This window comes from Phodopus roborovskii, unplaced genomic scaffold (assembly GCF_943737965.1).
Source record: "Phodopus roborovskii unplaced genomic scaffold, PHOROB, whole genome shotgun sequence".
Taxonomy (NCBI): Eukaryota; Metazoa; Chordata; class Mammalia; order Rodentia; family Cricetidae; genus Phodopus; species Phodopus roborovskii.
Genome location: NW_026125711.1, coordinates 1,935,404 through 1,954,563, shown reverse-complemented (window position 1 = coordinate 1,954,563; position 19,160 = coordinate 1,935,404). Strand labels below are relative to the sequence as shown.

General features: G+C 38.7%; 1 protein-coding gene across 4 annotated transcripts in view; it reads left to right on the top strand.

Moving 5' to 3' along the window:
* Positions 1-19,160, top strand: part of Clcn5 (chloride voltage-gated channel 5) — a 156,064-nt gene that overhangs the window by 87,557 nt on the left and 49,347 nt on the right. For all 4 annotated transcript variants that reach the window (XM_051178518.1, XM_051178520.1, XM_051178522.1 and 1 more), the window contains one exon: positions 11,331-11,477. In XM_051178518.1, the coding sequence (XP_051034475.1) occupies positions 11,331-11,477 (147 nt within the window). The remainder of the gene's footprint in view (positions 1-11,330; positions 11,478-19,160) is intronic.

The following is a 19,160-nucleotide window of genomic DNA, read 5'->3' as shown; positions in this document are numbered from 1 at the left end:
TTATGATCAACTTTTTAAAAGTCTGAAGTGTTTGTAATATAGTATATGTTCCAAAGCCATGTTTTCCATTGTGATGTCTAGCATTTCCTCAATTACTAGCTTACAAGTGATTCTTGGATTCGTTTTGCCTCTGGTCTATCAATAATTTTTCTAATATTTTTGACCCATTGTTATAATCTTTGCTTAATCCAATGCCAATAAATTTTGATTATTATTCCTGTCACTTTTTTTTAACGTAGAGTTTCTCTGTGTAGCACTGGCTGTCCTAGAACTTACTCTATAGGCCAGCCTGGCCTTGAACTTACAAGATCCACCTGCCTCTGCCTCCTGAGTGCTGGGATTAAAGGAAGACATATGGCACCATCACCAAGCAGATTATCATTTTTATAAAAGATTAAAATCTATAAAAATAAGCCTGTCATATTTTACTGAAGAAAGAATGTATGTTAATATCTTTGCCTACTTGCTCATTTAAAGTATTTTCAATAGCATAATATCATGTTATATAAAGTCTGACAAGGGGACTTTAGATTAGAATATAAATCTAAGCCAGTCACAATGGCACACAATTGTAATACTAGCAACTTGGGTTGCTGACCATGGACGATTATGAGTTCCAGGCCAGCCTGGTCTACATAATGAGTTATGGGTCAGTCTGGGCTACATAGCAAGACCCTACCTCAAGCAAAACAAAAGTATAGTATATATAGATCTAAATTAATTCAAATTATATGCTTTTATGTTTGCTATATTTAAATTTTCTAATGTATTAGCTGTGTCATATCCAGAAGACAACATTTCTCAGCCTTACTCTTATATCTTTCTGCTCCCTCCTTCATTTTGTTCCCTGAGTCTTAGAGGGGATTGGTATAAATGTCGTTTGAGGAATGAAAACTTATTTTCAAGCACTTTGGGCAGCTATGTATCTCTTCATTCATTACCATTTGTTGTGAACAGAAAGTTTCTCTGATTAAAACTGAGTAGCATTTGTTTGTGAATATAGAGGTATGTATTTAGAAGGTAGCTTGATGACATATTAATTTCGCTAAACAGTAGTAGTAAGTTCCTCCACAGGGCATAAGACCTCCTCAGCTATGGCTATATGTAAAAGATACAACTATTAACTATATTTTTTTAAACCAGGCATGAATTCCCTTTGAGGGAACAGGCCTCAGAACCAAGTAGAGAGTGCTTTGTTGCCCCTCTGAGAGTCATGCCACTATAAACTGGACACATCTTGCCTTGTAGGTTTCATTGTACTTCCTAGGGTCCTTACCTGGGTAAGGCCATTTATGTCTCCCCAACTCCTGACCAACAGTCTATATTGAAGTGTCTTGCATGTTGAGAGCTGGCCAGCATGGAAGAAACTTCCAACTCAGTTATTTGGATTTCTCTGTATTGCTCATAAGGTCTGTGGTGTCTTTAGCAATGGATCTTATCAACTAGTTCTGGTGGGCAATCAAAAGATATGGCAATATCCTGTATTCTTTTGGGAGCCTCTATGGCCTCCTTGACCAACAGATTAGAATGTGAGGAGGTACTTCAGACCTGGAATTGGAAATTTTGTTTAATGTTTCATGGCTATTAGTCAGTATTGTCCTTTATATTTTTAGTTGGCTTTCCAAGTAGTAGGTTTTCATATAGATAGATACACAATGTTCATTTTGGTTAACCCTTTCTCCTCATCTCTTTGTCTCTCCCATCCCATCCCATCCCAAGCCCCTCACCTTCCTAAATTTCCTCTCTGTTTTTATATCACCTGTGTTCTGTTATATCTTCTCCCTGGAAACACGTTCTACCTCAATGGCCATTTTCTGTTTTTTTGCAGCTATTTTAAGTTAAACACAAATATCTAAAGGCTAGAAGCCAGGATCTGCATATGAGGGAGAATATGCCAGGTTTGTCTTTCCAGATCTGGGTTACCTCAATATAATTGTTTCAGCTCCATCCATTGATTTACAGGTTTCACAATTTCATTTTTCTTTACAGCTGTGTGTGTAAGTACCACATTTTGGTTTTCCATTAACCTGTTGACAGATAGCCCGACAGTCTCCAGTACTTAGCTATTGTGACTAGAACAGCAATGAACATTGTTGAGAAGCTATCTCTTTAGGAGGTTATAGAGTCCTTTGGATATATGTTTAGGGGTGACATAGGTGGCTCATTTGATAGACTGTTTTTTTTTTGTTGTTGTTGTTGTTATTTTTAGGAACCTCCATACTGATTTCAATAGTGGCTGCAATAGTTTGCACTCTTAGCAGTGAATAAGGGTTCCAATTTTCCCACATCCTCTCCAGCACTTTTTGTTATTTGATTTCTTTATGATAGCCATTCTGACTGGTAAGGGATTCGACCTCAAAAGAAATTTTAGTGTGCATTTCCATTATGGTTAATGATGTTGAATATTAAAAAAAAAAACGTTAGTCACATGTATTACTTCTTTTAAGAATTATCTGTACAGATTCATGGCCCCTTTTTAAATTGGGTTGTTTTCTTGATGCTTAATTTTTTTTTTAGTTCTTTGCATATTCTAGAAATTAATCCTCTGTTGGATGTGGAAGTGACAAAGGCAGAAATTCATGCAGCTGAAGATGAACTCTTGACACTTTTATCTTACCCTCCTAAAGTACTGGGATTACAGGCATGTGATTACAAACTTGCCTTCTTGTTTTAAGAGGAATGATATTTTGATTGTTGGATTAAATTCTGATATTCTATATCATGTCTAAGAACAAACCCTGTACACAAACTGTTTTCAATCCAGGATGAAAGTAAATTCAAAATCTGTTCTTGACATCGGCATGAGCTAATCATGAATTTAATTTTTCTGCTTTTGAGGTTCTTTTTCATTTTTCCTTTTTGAAACTGGATCATGCTTTATAACCCAAACATATCCCAAACTTGGAGGGATCCTTCTGCCCCAATCTCCCAAGTACTGAGATTACATATCCTACCACAGTCTGATGAATTTGACCTTTTCGTCCCTGTTAAGAACTTCTGTTGGTCATGTTGGAAGTCTTTATAGGGGGTTTATTCTGGCTTGCAGTGAGGAGATCATTTCATCTTGGTCAGGAAGGCATGGCAGTAGAGTAAGCCACCAGCTGCTTACACTGTATCTGCCAGATAACTGATGGTGTCATTCTTTCCTGTGATTCCAGGCTTTCATTCCTGAACTAATTCCCTCTTAGAGCAAGAAGGACTTTCAATGATCGGCAGTTTCATAAAGTTTATTTATGAATTTTATAAGTAGTTTTGAAGTGAAAAGTGTTTGTAAACATATCGTTGTCTTTGTCTGGCCTGATATTTCCTTATTCCCTACCTTCTAGGGTGCTTTTCTAGATATTTCATTATCACACTTACTTTATTTTTGCTTTCTGAGATTGGTTCTTACCATGGATCTCACCACATTTGCCTCCAAGTCAGTAATCTCCTGCCTTAGCCTCAGCTCTGGTTTTACAGGCACATGAGACTATCCTGAGCTCATTTACTACACTTTTGAAAGTCTGTGAAATAGAACATTTATGATTATATCTAAAGAACTTTGAGATAATACTGAAGAAAAGCTAGTCTTTTAAAGAAGATAGCATTATTGTTTTTGATTTATCTGAAGTTTTAAAGACAATTTAAGTAAATTATCTAGAGTGTGTCTTGATTATTCATCTGTTGGGAATGATCCAAACTCTATAGATCTTGGTTGTCGATTCCTTCCAAAGTAGTCACAGAAGAGATTAGCTTGTCATTTGCTACATTTCACAACTGTCTCTGGCTGATGTGACTTCTTCCTCCTTATCAGTTGTGCAAGTACAGCTTCTTCCAGCTTAGCACTTCGCTACGTCGGCAATTTTTATAGTGTGGTATGTGGGCTCCCAGGACCTTTGAGGGGTGGGGACTACAAGGTCAAAAGTATTTTTATGTTAGTGTTTAGACATTACTTATGTTTTTAACTCAAGCATACGTTGGACTATTCTGGAGACTAGTTTATGTTTGGGAAATGCAGTAATCTTTCAAAATATGTTAATATATTGAATTGCGTATTAGTATATTTTACTTGCTTATTTATTAATTTATTTGTTTATTTAGGCAGGGTCTCTTAAGTCTGCCATGGAACTCACTATATAGGCCAGGATGGCTTCAGAATCATAGCAATACTCCCTCTTTATCCTCCTGACTGCTGGGAAAAGAGATGTGAGTTGTCAGACTCAGCTTATTACATTTAAATATGTGAATAAACACATTTTAAGCATTTCTTGGTTCTCACTTTAAATACAGTAATTATCTATAGATATAATCCATATAAATAAGAGATTTTTTAGATTCTCAATAATTTTGAACACTAAAGAGATCTTAAGATGAAAATATTTGAGAACTGCAGCTCTGATGTTGCCTGTTCAGGCTTCCCATCACTTCTCAAAGCCCCTGCTCACCTGTGAGGATGGCCCTCCAGTGAAGACCACACTGTGAGGTGATTCACAATGATTTTTCTCCTGAGGATTTATACTTGCACTTCTGATAGGTTAAGGCAGTCCTTTGGATTAAAGATTATCCCAAACCTCTGAAATAAGCATCTTTTCTGTCATCCCAGAGATTAATATCAGATATCCACAGTTCATTTCTGCTTCTCAAGATAAGATAATTAAGACAGAAATTGAAGTATAAACTAGAGTATTTTTGAGCCCTCTGTTTGTGACAGGCCCTGGAGAACACAGGCTTTATGTAACCCTGTATTAGGAAGATATTGGGGCCTAGAGGGCACTTACTTGGGGTTCTTGAACAAAGATTTGGACAGAGATGCCTGGATAATAACAGAAGATGACAGTTTATTGAGTGAAAAAGGCCCTTCAGAGAGTGTAAGTGGGCCAGAGCTGGACAAAGGCTGATGGTGAATGCTGTGCAAAGGATTCAGATTTTTAATTCCTGTAGTAGAGGCATTGGGTCATTTGCATAGCATGCACTTTTTTCCATACATGTTCTGTTACAAGTTGGGCTTGATGTAGACGAGTTTCTGATTTTTTTCCCTGTGTCATAAGTTACTTTCATAACCTTTTTGTTTGTGGTATTCCATTGCAGTTAGAAACCCTAACTAAGATAATAAGTTAGTTGATTTGATATGGGAATACTAACCTATTTGAACCAACCTGTATCAGTACTCGTAGTAAAACAGGATGATAGCAAGTTATACCACAAACCAATACTACCCTGTCCACACCCACCAGCTTGTCTTGGTCTTAGCACAAACTCTGGGAAGATATTTTTCTCCTTTTTCTTCTTCCTCTTCTAAAAAGTAAATTCTTTCATTTTTTATCACTATAATGTAATTGTATCATTTTCCCTTCCCTGCCCTCCCTCTAAATCCTTCCATTATATCCTCTCATTTCAAAAAATATGTTCTTTTTTCCTTAGTTGTTGTTATATACACATGTGTGTATGCATATGCAGACATATTCCCAAATATATAAATTCAGTAGTAAATTTTAATGTCAGTGGCTTCAAGTCTCCAATCAAAAGACAGTCTGACTGGCTGAATCTAGAAACAAAATCCATCTTCCTCTTTTAACAAAATCACCTACATTGAAACTAGAAGTAGCAAGTGATTTCCCAGCTAGTTCCACCTCTCACTTTCCTACCGTACAGCGGCCATGCTTGCTTTCTAAAATGTTCTTTTCATCATTTTGCTCTTTGGAAACCACAATGACTCCATTTAGTCTCAGTGCTCCAGTTCATATCTGCATTCTAGTTAAGAGTTAATGCTAGACGGACATGTATCTCCAAGGCCTAGATCACTTTGTTTCCTGGACCTGAAATAACCCCTCTTCTCCATGAAGCCTTCTTTAGCTTCTAACTTTTCCTCCATTCTCCAAATGCCAACTTATTCTAACAGTCCAACACAGCTGTTATGTCATTTAAGACTTTCCCCCCACCTAGGTCATAAATTCCTTGAGAGTTAGTGACAGAGTCATAAACTCCTTTTGTATCCACAGTTCCCTCCCCTGTTAGTGCAAGGTAAAGATTTGTTAAGTGTCAGCCGTATATGTGTGTTGATGACCTGTTAACCCTTCCCCCCCAACTGGAATTCACTGCAGAAAACATTTATTGAACACTTATGCTGAGACAACATAAATGGGGACCCAGTGTAATCACAAGACTGAAGTGAGAGAGATTATGCACTCAACATGGGAGTCTGAACAAAGGGACTATTGAAGGAAAAGCCTGTTTGAGCTGGTCTCAGATGGATTCAATATCATTTCACCAGACTGAGAAGGAATGGGGATGGGGATAGGCTGGATTCCACAGAGAGCAGATGGCTTTTGTAAAGAGACAGAGGCATACAACTACATCAATTCTTCCATATCTATGGAAAATTGGTTTCAGAACTCTTCCCCAAAATACTAAGTTCTTTATATAAATGACATACAGTTCTTGCATACAACCTATATACATCTTTTTAAATCCACTTCCAATCTTCTCTAGATTATTTGTGATAGTTCATACAATGTAAATGCTATGACGTTATTTGTTACACTATATTGTTTAGGTAATAACAAGAAGTAACATTGTACCACTTCATCACCATAGAACTGATATTTTTTTAAAGCATTTTTGATATATAGTTGGATGAATTGGCAGATACAACACTCATGGTTCAGGGAGCCAACCTGATGTGCTCTCTTTGAGGCATAACAAATTTGTGAGCATAACAGTGGGCATATGTCAGTTCTGCTACAAAAATACCAACCACATAAAACTCTGAACATTTTACCTCTTCATAGCCTTCTATTGCCTGACAGATTCTACTAGCAGCCCCAGAACTAGATGGGAAAATAAACAAATCAATTTCCCTTATGTTATTCCTGGCATGCCCCAGATTCTGGCTGACTTCTTGTTGTAGCCATCTACAGGTTTTATTTATTCCAGATATACCATTCTTTGGACTAAACCATCATAGTGAAGTCACAAGGTATTATGGGAAGATCCTTGGCCTTGGAGTTCTACTACACATGAGTTTAAATATCAATTTTAAAGATAATATTTATTGTAAGTGTGCATATGATTTTAGGGCTGTCCAGTTTGCATTGGATAACCAACAGACTAAGTAGGTTGTATTTATATAATTGTATATCTATGTATGTATGTAGCAATAATGAAAAAGAAACTAGTGTGAGAGAGAGTGAGGGAGCAAGGGAGGAGTTGGAAGGAGGAAAGAGAAGAGGAAGGTGATGTCATTGTATTTTACTTAAAATATGTTAAAAGACAAGTGAAAAATACTAATTAATTGATTAATAATTAATTCATTTTGTGGTACTGGGTCTTGAACCTAGGACCCCACTCATGCTAATAATACCTTTGCTTGAGACACATCTCACTAAAATTTCCAGTCTGGACTTGAACTTACTTTGTTGTTCATATAGACTTTAAATTTGCAATCCTGTTGTCTGGGGTAGCTAGGATTATAGGCTTCAACCACCTGGCCTAACTCAAGTGTCAATTTTAAAGGATTTTGTTTATTCATTCTGATGCTTTGTTTTTCTTTTGAACATCTTCATATCTGCAAAGTATGTGTAAGTACTGTATCAAAGTGAATTATCCACAGGCAAGTACCATGTTTACCTTAAGTGATGGTATTTTACTTCCTTTGAACTCCTATTCATTGATCTGTTTTGCTTGATTTACTGGCTGCATCTTTCATTGGCTCTTGTCTTTCTGTGAATTTACTAAGGAAACATTGTATAATCCAAACATTGAACCAAATGACTGCTTTAGGAGCTGTTAATATTATGTAGTTCAGTTTAGCTGCATTGTTCTATGTCAGTGGGTTACAGGAAAGAGTTTGTAAGGTCCCTGTGGGGAAACTGAGACATTTCCAAGCTACTCCTTTGTTGGGTCTTCTCCTATGTTATTATTTTGTTCTAATGAATTCTCAGTACAATAGGTATGCACACACATCTGAAACTACGAGATGCATTCCAAAGCCAAACATAAATTACTTTTGGACTTGCTATACTTTTCTTTCTATGATTTGTGTGCTTAATAGAGTTGTTGGAACTGGGTATTTTAAATCACATTTGCGATGAAACATATAACCACAGGGAAAGAAAAAAGGAAAGGATTCTGTCACAAATTCTTTGGCTTTCTTTCAGAGGTATCCACCATATGGATCCCACAGGCATTTGATGTCTTTTTTCTTGTTCTTCTTTTGTATCTCATACTGGGCTCAAACTCTGGGTCCTCCTGCCTAGTTTTGCTAAGTGCTGGAATTAATGACTTGCACTACCATGCCTGGCTTCATTTAATAAATTTAAATTGAGAGAGAAATTGAGTTACATTGTTAGCCTGGTTTTTTTTTTTCCTTCTCATTAGCTAAAACAGCATTTGTTTCCAGTTGAGGGTTTTAGAAATCTAGAAAACCCTACTAATGAGATTGAGAATGTTTTTGTAGGTTCATTTAAAATAATCAAATTCTACAGTCAAATAGCCATTAATTATAAATACTGATGACACTTGCGACTTAAAAGGAAGATTGGTGTTGGGGTGGAAAGAGGGCAGGGAGCATGCCTTTTTGGGATTGTATGATCCGTGTGTGGATTAATATTTTTACTACTTTTTTTCATTCTTGTTGAGTTTGAAGCGGCAACAACAGAAGTGTCATGTGGCATTCTTAGGAAGTTACGAATGGGGTTTGAGGAAGAGGTAAATAATATCTGTAGGTACAGATTTAATATTTGTTGTCAAAAATGCTTGAGAAAAATAGAGCATGCCTGTAGTCTCACTCCTTATGAGACTGAAGAAGGATAATTACAGGCTCAAAACCAGCCTAGGCTACACAGTGAGAACTCTGTCTTAAAAACAACAACATAAAAACAGAAATGTTTCAGACCAGAAGTTTTCAGAGTTAGAAATATTTGCATATGTAGTAATATATCTTTGAGCTAATCCTCAAGTCTAAATATGATAGTAACATGTATTACATGTAGATTTCACATAGTTCAGAGGTTATTTTCTATGTTAGTATACTTCAATTTAACTGCAACCTATCAGAGGAGACCTGATGTGGGATTTCCATTGCTGTAATCTTGTTGCAACTTGAAATGTCTCACATCTTAAAGCATTTCACAGGTAAAATCTTTGGATAAGAAATAGTCAGTGTCCGGTAGGTTTCTTTAAAAGGTAAGCTAAGGTAAATGAAATTCAGGCTAAGAAGCATCTTTTATCTTTGACAGATGGGAGCTGAGATCTAATTTAAAGTATAGGGGCTGTTTCTTTTCTGTTTGGAAAATTTGTTGTTTCTGGAGGAGACCTGGGCATGTAGCTGACCTAGGTTAGGGAATCAAGCCCAAATGATGTGAGAAGTTATGTGGCTTGGGGTGTTGGCGTCTCTATGTATGTATGTATGTATGTATGTATGTATGTATGTGTATATATGCATGTAACAACAATTAATGTAGAAAAAAGGCCATGAATTTGAATGAGAGCAAGGTGGGGCCAGCATGAAGAAGTTCCTGCTGAACAAATTTTGGGAAATCTGAACATGAAAGTGACAGCAATGGATTATGACACATAAAAAGTATTTTACTTACATGCAAACATAATGATTAAATTAAATATATTATAAGAAAGAGTTCATTAGTACCAAAATATCACATCAGAAAATAACCATTGTTACCAAATGACATCTGGTTGTTGTACCTCTTATTAGAGGCCTAATCTACTTACAAAGTAGAGGCAGAAAGATCAGGAGTTCAAGGTTACCTTCAGCTACATAGTATGTTTGAAGCTAGCCTGAGCTAAGACCTTCTATCAGAAAAAGTGGAAGATTGCCTAAAAAAAAAATGGGAGCTATAATTTTCAAAACTCAAGATCATAAAGCTCAAGAAACGGCCCAAGAAACAATCATACATGGGTACCTTTCTGTCACTTTTGGTAAGTTTGTAGATTTTTAAAAACATTCTGGAGACAATCTTTAACCCAGGCTTGCTTGGAAATCATGGCAAAACCTCCTGCCCCCGTCCTCCGAAGTGTTTAGGTGCATGAATCACTTCACTTGGGTTAATTTTGAATCCCTCTAAAAGTTAGTTGAAAATTACAGAAATGGGAAGAAATTAACAATTAATGAAAAAATACTTGTTTGAAGAAATCCACTGAAGTCAAATTCAGAACAAATACAGAAAAACACAGCTATCAGAGAAAACACATAGCTGGGTATTGTAACTCAGTCATAGCATGTGTGAAGTCCGGAATCCCACCCTTAACATCACACCCGCCCCCAAATACTGATGGAGAGAAATGATGGAGAGAAAGGCTTAGTATCAAATTTTGCAGAAAAGTGGTGTGTTCTAGAGGGACTGAACCAATAGAATGAATAATATGTGTTTAAAGGGGATTTATTAGATTGGCTCACAGGGCAAAGTCTGGACTGTCTCACATCTGACAGGCTAAGAATCTGGTATTTGCTCAGTACAGGAGGCTAAGCTGTTATCTCAGCCGTCCCAGTCTGGCTTTGAAGGCCTGGAGGATTCCTGGAGAGCCACTGGTCTTCAGTCTGTGTCTGTGGAGGCTGGGTCCAGTATCAGTGAAGAAATGAGCACTTGAAGCATCAGAATAGGTGAACTTGTCAGCCATGGTGAAGGCAAACGGACAAAAAGCCAAATTTTCTTCCATGTCCTAATGTGGGCTGTCACCAGAGGGTACCACCCACATTTAGGGGTGGGTCTTCCCACTTCAAATAATCTGATCAAGAAAATTCCTCAGAGAAATGCCCAGAGGCTTGCCTTTTAGTTGATTCCAGATCCAGGTCAAATTGACAACTAAGATAACAGTTTTTAATGATTACAGGGAATGTGGTTTATAAGCGGAAAAGTCAAGGTTTAAGCCATCACCCTTGATTGTAGCTGTGGTATGTATTTTTTTAAAATTTTGTGTTTAGATTTTTATGTCTTATTTTATCAGAATGAATGCTTTGTTTGCATGTGTGTACATGCACCACATCCATGCTTGGTTCCCACACAGATGAGAAGAAGACATTGGTTCCCCTGAAACTAGAGGAATGTGGGTGCTAGAAACCTAACTGGGGTACTCGGCAAGCACATCTGTCCAGCCCCAACTGTTGTGTATTGTATGTGCATGCCTGTGGGCATGTCTGCTGCAAATTAAATAGTAGTGAGTTTATAATGCATAGTGTGAGTACTTTGAGAAATAATGAGCTTCGAAAGTGAAATAAGCCCTGAAGTTGGCAATTTTTACTATGCAATGATGTGTACTTTCTACAGTGAAAGAGAAAAATCTGTCAGGGGCTAATTGTTCCTTGTGATGATCCCAGTGTTTGTCTTTCTGCACAGGAGCCATGGATAACAGAGGCTTTCAACAGGGGAGTTTTAGTAGCTTCCAGAGCAGCTCTAGTGATGAAGACTTGATGGACATCCCAGGAACTGCTATGGATTTCTCCATGAGAGATGATGTGCCTCCTTTAGATCGAGAAATAGAAGGTATCGTTCTCATTAGTTTTAAAGTAGTTGTAATTTCTATACAGTATGGCACACAACCTTGCAACTTTTAATATATTCTTGTAACTAACACCACTGATGGGATATTGAATTGTCTTGGCACATAGAGAAATTCATTCTTGCTATTCCTTTGTTTTAAGACCTCTGTCCTCCCTAGTCCCTGATATCACCGATCTTTCTCTCTGTCCTAATAGTTTTTCTTTTCTTTTTTTCTTTTCTTTTGAGGATATCATATTAATAGAATGGGGGGTGGTATGGAGAGGGTGGGCATGCATGGGCCATGGTGTGCATATAGAGGACAGAGGATAACATATACAGTTTTTCTCTCACACCATGGATAAAACTTAGGTTTTCAAGCTTAACAGAAAGTGTCCTTTCCCACGCAGTCATCTTACTAGCCTTCTGTATTATGTCTTCTTTTGAGACTGAATTCTTTTACCCAGCTCAGTGCCTTGGAGATGTATCATTTTCTTGCTGCATGCATTCCCAGGAGTCATGGGGTAAATGTGTGTTGACTTTAAAAGAAAATGCCAAACACTCTTCAAAGTGCTTGTGAAGTTTTGCATCTTAACTAGCTCTATGTGAATATTCCACATCTCTGGCAGCTCTTGTTATTATAGGTAATTTTTATTTTAGCTTTCATAACAAGTATGTTCCATTATCTCATGATTTTAGTTTTATTTCCTTAATGGCTAATGAGGTTTAATATCATATCATGTGCTTATTTGCCAGGATTGTATATGCTCTTGGGTGAAGTACGTGCTCAAATCTTATTCATTTTTTTATAATTCTAATTTTCATTAAGAGGAAATCATCTGGAAAGTTAAGTAACATCTCATTGATGATTTGCTTGCCTACTTACATTATCATTTCTATGACTGTTTACAGTGCCATGGTATGGTTGTTGTACTTTATGTAACCAAGCTTCTATTGATACACATTTTAGTTATTCTCCCCTTTGTTATTACAAGTAATGCCACAGTGAACCACTATATTGTCTCTGTCTCCCCCCCCCCCACCCGTGTGTGGTGTGGTGTGGGTGTGTGTCTTAGTTACTTATCTGATGTTATAACAAAACACCTTACATGCATCTTACAGAAGAAATGTTTCATTGGCTTACAGTTTCAGAGTCCATGATGGTAGAGCAAAGACATGTTATTTGAAAGAGCTGAGAGCTCTCATCTTGATCCACAAGTAGGAGGCAGAGAGAGAGAGACAGAGAGACAGACAGAGACAGAGACGCAGAGAAGAAACACAGAGTAAGACACAAAAAGAAACAGAGAGACAGGGAGACAGAGAAATAGACACAGATATACACAGAGAGACACACACGCAGAGACAGACAGGAAATTGGGAATTGAAACCTTGAAACCCACCTTCTGTGACACACCTCCTCCAATAAAGCCATATCTCCTAATTCCTCCCAATAAGCTCCATAAATTGGGGGCCAAGCATTCAAACATATGATTATATGGGGGTCATTCTTATTCAAACCACCACAGTATCTATGTGCATCTTTCAAGCATACGAGAGTATTTTTATAGCATCAATGTATGAGAATGTTCTTTTATTTTTGAGACAGGGTCTGGATATGGTGATCTGATTGACCTGGAACTCACTGTTTATGCCAAGGTAGCCTTGAGCTCATGGTGTGAGATTTCTGAGTGTGAGAATTAAAGGTGTTCACCCTCACCTCTGACATCTATTATTTCAATTTTCAGGATTTTTTTTTTTTTTTTTGAGACAGGGTTTCTCTATGTAACAGACCTGGCTGTACTGGAACTCACTCTATAGACCAGGCTGGCCTTGAACTCACAGAGATGCACCTGCCTCTGCCTCTCAAATTTCAGTTTTAATTAATAAATTTGAACAGTTTCTTATATTTGATAACATTTTAACATCTTTTCCTGTTCCCATGTTTGTTTGCTTGTTTGTTTCTAATGAACTGATTATCTTATTTATTTGAGCCCTTCAAGTATTACTAATGTTTTGGTGTGATGTTGTTTGAATATATTTTTCCATTTCTGCCTTTCTTTCCTTTCCTCACCGTCCCTCATCCCTCCCTCCTTCCTTTCCTTCTTTCTTATTGTTTGAGATAGTCTCCCTCTTTAGCTCAGGGAGGCCTGGCTAACCTCTAACTTGTAGCAATCATTTTGCCACAGCCTCCCCAGTATCTATGATAGCTGTGAGCCACTGTGCCCAGTTGGTTTGTCTTTTGAAGCTTCTTTATTTTACAGGTTGGCTTTTAATTTTTAATGTAGCTAAGAATTATCTTGAATTAGTAATCTTGCTTTCGTATATAGAGTCCTAGGTCATAGGGCTTTAGGTGTGTGCCATCATATCCACCTCTGCAAGAATTTTGTATTAGTCTTTTCTCTTGACATCTGTGTTTCTTCCTGTATTTAAAAGGAACCAGGGGTATGAGTGTGATTCTAAACTTGGAAACATAGTGAGGCCATGTTTGTGGTATTTTTTTTTTTTTGAGACAGGGTTTCTCTGTGTAGCTTTGGAGCCTGTCCTGAAACTAGCTCTGTACACCAGGCTGGCCTTGAACTCACAGAGTTCCACCACCAGCTTCTGCCTCTAGAGTACTAGGATTAAAGGCATGCACCACCAATGCTCAGCTGTGAGGCCCTATATTGTAGGTATCTTTAATATTATGTGATTATTTGTGCTATAATCCTATAAGTGCTATAGCTCTTATAAGAAGAACAATTTCTGTGTCTGTGTAAATGATAAGATTTCACAAAAACATGTATTTGACACTGTTGCTAGAGAGACTTGAACAAATGTCTGCTTACCCCAGTCAGGGAGCCCATGATAGATACCACTAAAGTCTAATGGTGAACCAGAGTTTTATTAGTTTACAGGGATATGGGTGAGGGATTGCTTACAGGAGTAGAATGACTGGGTGACAACTGTGGCACTAAAGCCCACCCCAGCATGGGTCAGCTTATGAAAACTGGAGCTCACTGTACAACTTGCAGGCAGCTTAGTAGATTGGGAGTGGCCTTTTCAGGCAGCTCAGTTGCCCTGAGCTTGGCTGGTCTCTACTTCTTGGCAGCTGGACCACTTTCTATCTCTTCTCGGTGGCTTGCCTGGTCTCTATCTTTTCTAAGTGACTTGGCTGGTCTCTACCCCTTCTAGGTGGTTTGAGTGTGTTCTGCTTCTTCTGCCAAGGCAGCTTGGCCAGTCTGATCCTCTTCTAGGTAGATCAGCTTGAGAGCATCTCCCAGGAGTCCTTACACCTTCATTGTGCTTGGGGAGGGAGAGCCTTAGTATATTTTGTCATTTTGGTGCAGGTGCGGGATGGGGGGCCATCCTTGAAGCTCATGAATTGTTAGCTTACTGAGCTTAAGGACTTTCCTAAAGGATAGAAAGGTTTTTTTTTTTTTCTTTCTTTCTTTAGAACAGTGGTCTTCAATCTGTGAGTTGGCGACCCCTTTGGGGGATGAACAGCCCTTTCACATGGGGTCACAGATCAGCTATCTTGCATATCAGATATTTTCATTATGGTTCATAACAGCACAAGTACAGTTATAATGGAAAACATTTTTATGGCCGGGGCTTACCACAACATGAGGAACTGTTTTAAAGGGTCACAGCATTTGCAAGGTCGAGAACTGCTGGCTTAGCACTTCCTGTTGTTTCCCCTCCTCACAAATCTCCCGTGTCTTAACCAGCTTCCCTCCAAAGTGGAAGGTTTTAATCTTGGAGGAAACTGCTATGCTACCCAACAGCGAGCCTTGAAGAACTAATTCCTTGTTAGGAAGAAAATAACTTAGAAACAGAAAACGCACTTTTGTAGAGGTGTCAACAGACATAGTACAGATGGATAAGAAGACAGGTGTGAGCCAGAATAGGTAAGTCATAGCTTTGGGTATTGTGCTGGTTAAGTTTTGTTGCCAACTTGATGTTACCTAGAGCCACTTGGGACAGGAAAATCTCAATTGAAGAATTGTCTGATCAGATGGCCTATGGCCATGCCAGTGAAGAATTCTCTTGATTAATGGCTGATGGGAGAGAGCCTAGCCCACTGTGGGTGTCACTATTCCCATATAACAAAGCTAGCTGAGAGGAGGGGGGAGAGAGAGAAGGAGGGGAAGAGGAAGGAGATCAGAAGAGGGCATTGGATCCCCTGAAACTTGAGTTATGTATGATTATGAGCTGCGTGTGGGTACCAGGAATCGAACCTGGGTTTTCTGCAAGAACAGGAGTTCTTAACCACTGAGCCACCTCCACAGATACAGGTAGAGTTTTTTGAAAGTATATGGTTTTGTTTTATTTTGTTGAAAAAAAGTCTCATGCAGTCAAGACTGGTGGTCTTGAGCTCACCATGTAGCTGACAAGACATTCTGGCATTTTAAAGGTATTTAAATCCTCATTTCACTAATAGAATCCATGACTATGGGATATATGGATTTAGAAATCCCATAGAATACCTGTTTCATAGTTAATTACCCATTATGATAGGTACTGGGATGGGTGGAAATAAAACAAGTAATAGATGATAACTGGAGAACAACACTCTGTCTGTAGTACTGAGAATTGAACCTAGGGCCTCATACATGCTAAGCAATCATGTTAACACCAGGCTATATGCCCAGTCCCCATTTTACTTTCTATTTTGAGGTAGAAACATGTACCTGTAGTCCTACCACTCTGGAAGCTATAAGGCAAGAAGATCAAGAGTTCAAGGTCAGCCTTGGAATTAAAGTTTAGTTAGTTAGATGGCCATAGGGTTACACATAACTGTAATCCCAGCACTCAGGAAGTTGAGCCAGGAGGATAACCAGTTCAGTGTTAGAATGAGCTACGAAGGAAGACCCTGTTTCAGAATACCAGAACCAGAAAAATAAACACAAAATAAAATACATTAAGGATAGAGGAATGGCATCACAGTTACAAGCACTTGCTGCTCTTGTAGAGGACCTGGGTTCAGTTCCCAGTACCAACATGTAGGCTCATTTGTAACTCCAGTTACGGGGATCCTGATGCCCTCTTATTGCCTCTGTTGGCAGGCGAAAGATCCATACACATCAAACAAACAAGCAAGCAAACAAATAAATACATCCCAGCATCTTTTTTTTTTTTTGCATCTTTTTAAGGAATGACAGGGAAGGACTTTGAAGACTTGACAAAATTGGAGTGAACGTAGCAATATGAAAAAGGTTTTCAGGCATGGCGATATATATCTATAATCCAAACATTCCAGGGGCAGAGACAAGACGATTACCACAAATTTAAGGCTAGCCTAGTCTACATAGTGAGTTCTAGGCACAGTAAGACCCACACATGAGAACCTGTCTAAAGTAGCCAACGTCCCCTCCTCCTTTAAAAAGGAACAAAAAGTAAAAAGAAAGATAATAAAACCATAGATACAAAAGGATAACAACAGATAGGATGTGTTACTGCACACTGACCATCCTAGCACTTTGGGGGCTGAGGTAGGAGGATGGAGAGTTTGAGAACAACATGGACTACAGAATTAATTCAGGCTATATAGGAAGACCTTTTGTCAAAAATCAAAATGAAGTCAAAAATAAGGTTGAGAAGAAATTAGAGTAGGAAAGGGTACCTCAAGAGATAGTCTCTGCCCATTTCTTAAGGTGGGATGCCATGCTCAGTGCGATATAATCCTGGTACATGACCTAGCTTGTTGGAGCCCTCTCTCTGTGGTAGGAATCCATGTTCAGCCTTAATGCATGGGAGAGGGGCCTGACGCTGTCCCAACCTATGTTGACTATGTTGACTCTTCATGGGAGCCTTTACCTGTGAGGAGGAGTGGACTAGGGGTGGGCTGTGGGGAAGTGGGAGTGGGAGGAGGAAAGGGGTGAGAGGGAGAACTGTGGTTATAATGTAAAATGAAATTTTTAAAAATTAAGAAATGGGAAAAAAAGAGATAGCCTCTGAATTTAAAGTTCATAAAAGAGAGGTATTTGTGCTAATATATTTTATGGTTTTTCTTATTAGACCATCTCTAAAAAGGCAAAGATATATATATATATATATATATATATATATATATATATTTTTGCTGTTGAGTTAGGTCAATTGTTTTTTTTATAACTATATAATTTTTTATTTAATTTTATATAACAAAGTCCAATTAAATGAAAACAAACATTTATACACAATATTTGGGAATTTGGGCGTTGTTCTTTCCAAACTACTTCCTGCTGGTAAGGGGCACTGTCTTGGGGGATTCGAAGAAGATTCAGATATCCTAGCTGTAGTCTGTAGGGCTGTTTTGTCCAGCTGTTTGGAATGTAGGATCAGCTTGTACTCTGTTTCAGGCGGTCTGGCGTGATCAAACCACATTAGTCTGGAAGGAATCCACATCTTTTCATTTTCTGTGGAAACAAAAATAGAAATCCTTTTCCCCAGTAACTTGTTCTTCAACTTAAATTTTGGAGTCAAAGCGTTTTTATTTTTTTTAATTTATTATTTTACATGTCGATCCCAGTTCCCTCTCCCTCCCTCCCTCCCTCCCCCCAGCCCTCCCTTCCTAGTTCCCTCCCTTTTGCCCTCTCTGCTCTCTCCCATGCACTCTAAACACCCTCCCCTCCCAACCCCCCACCACAATACCATATGTAGGGGAATGCCATCCAGTTGGGGTCATGTAGATCTGACAGGTCCTGTAAGTAGGGACTAGGGCTTCTCTCCTATCTCTAGAATAAGGCAGTTATCCCTCCATGGGGGATATGTTTGCAAAGTCCTTTTGTGCACCAGGGATACATCCTGGCTCCACTGTCTGAGGTCTCTTAGATTGCTCAGACCTTCTGGCTGAGACCCATATTCAGGGGGGTCCGAGTCAGTCCCCTGTTGGCTTCCCAGCTATCAGTCTAGTGGCCCTTAGCTCCTCCTTATTCAGGTAAGCTGTCTCTACGTACCATATTCAGGGGGGTCCCAGTCAGTCCCCTGTTGGCTTCCCAGCTATCAGTCTAGTGGCCCTTAGCTCCTCCTTGTTTAGGTAAGCTGTCTCTATGTACTTCTACCGCATGGTCTTGTCCTCTCCATCTGCTTCTGGGTTCTAGTTCACTAGGTGTTTGCTCCTATTTTCAACAGGCATTAGTTGAAGACTCCATGGAGAAGTTAGTTGTTGATCTCACTCTCCGGGAAGGGCATTTATGATAGCCTTTCCACGGGAGCTGAGATTGTTAGTTGGGAGCAGTCTTGTAGTTCTCTCGACCTTTCTTTGTGTTCAACTTTATCTTCAAACCAATATTGGCTCCCTCTTTTATGTTCTCTCTCTCTGTCTCTGTCTCTGTCTCTCTCTCTCTCTCTCTCTCTCTCTCTTTCCTATTTTCCATTCCTAACCAGGCTCAATCCTCCTGGTTGCACATGCCTTCCCTCTCCTCCCCCTCATTTTCTCCTACTTCTCTCTCCATTAGCTGTCCTCCCCCACTTTACCTGAGCTCTGGGGGACTTGTCCCTTCCCAGTTCTGTGAGGGACTTTATATGAATCTCTTAGAATACAACTTGTATCCTAGTTCCTCTGGTGATGTGAATTATAGGCTGGTGATCATTTGATCTAGTTCTAAAATCCATATATGAGTGAGTACATACTGTGCTTCTCTTTTTGTGACTGGGTTACCTCATTCAGGATGGTTTCTTCAAGTGCCATCCACTTGCCTGCGAATTTCAAGATACCATTATTTTTTT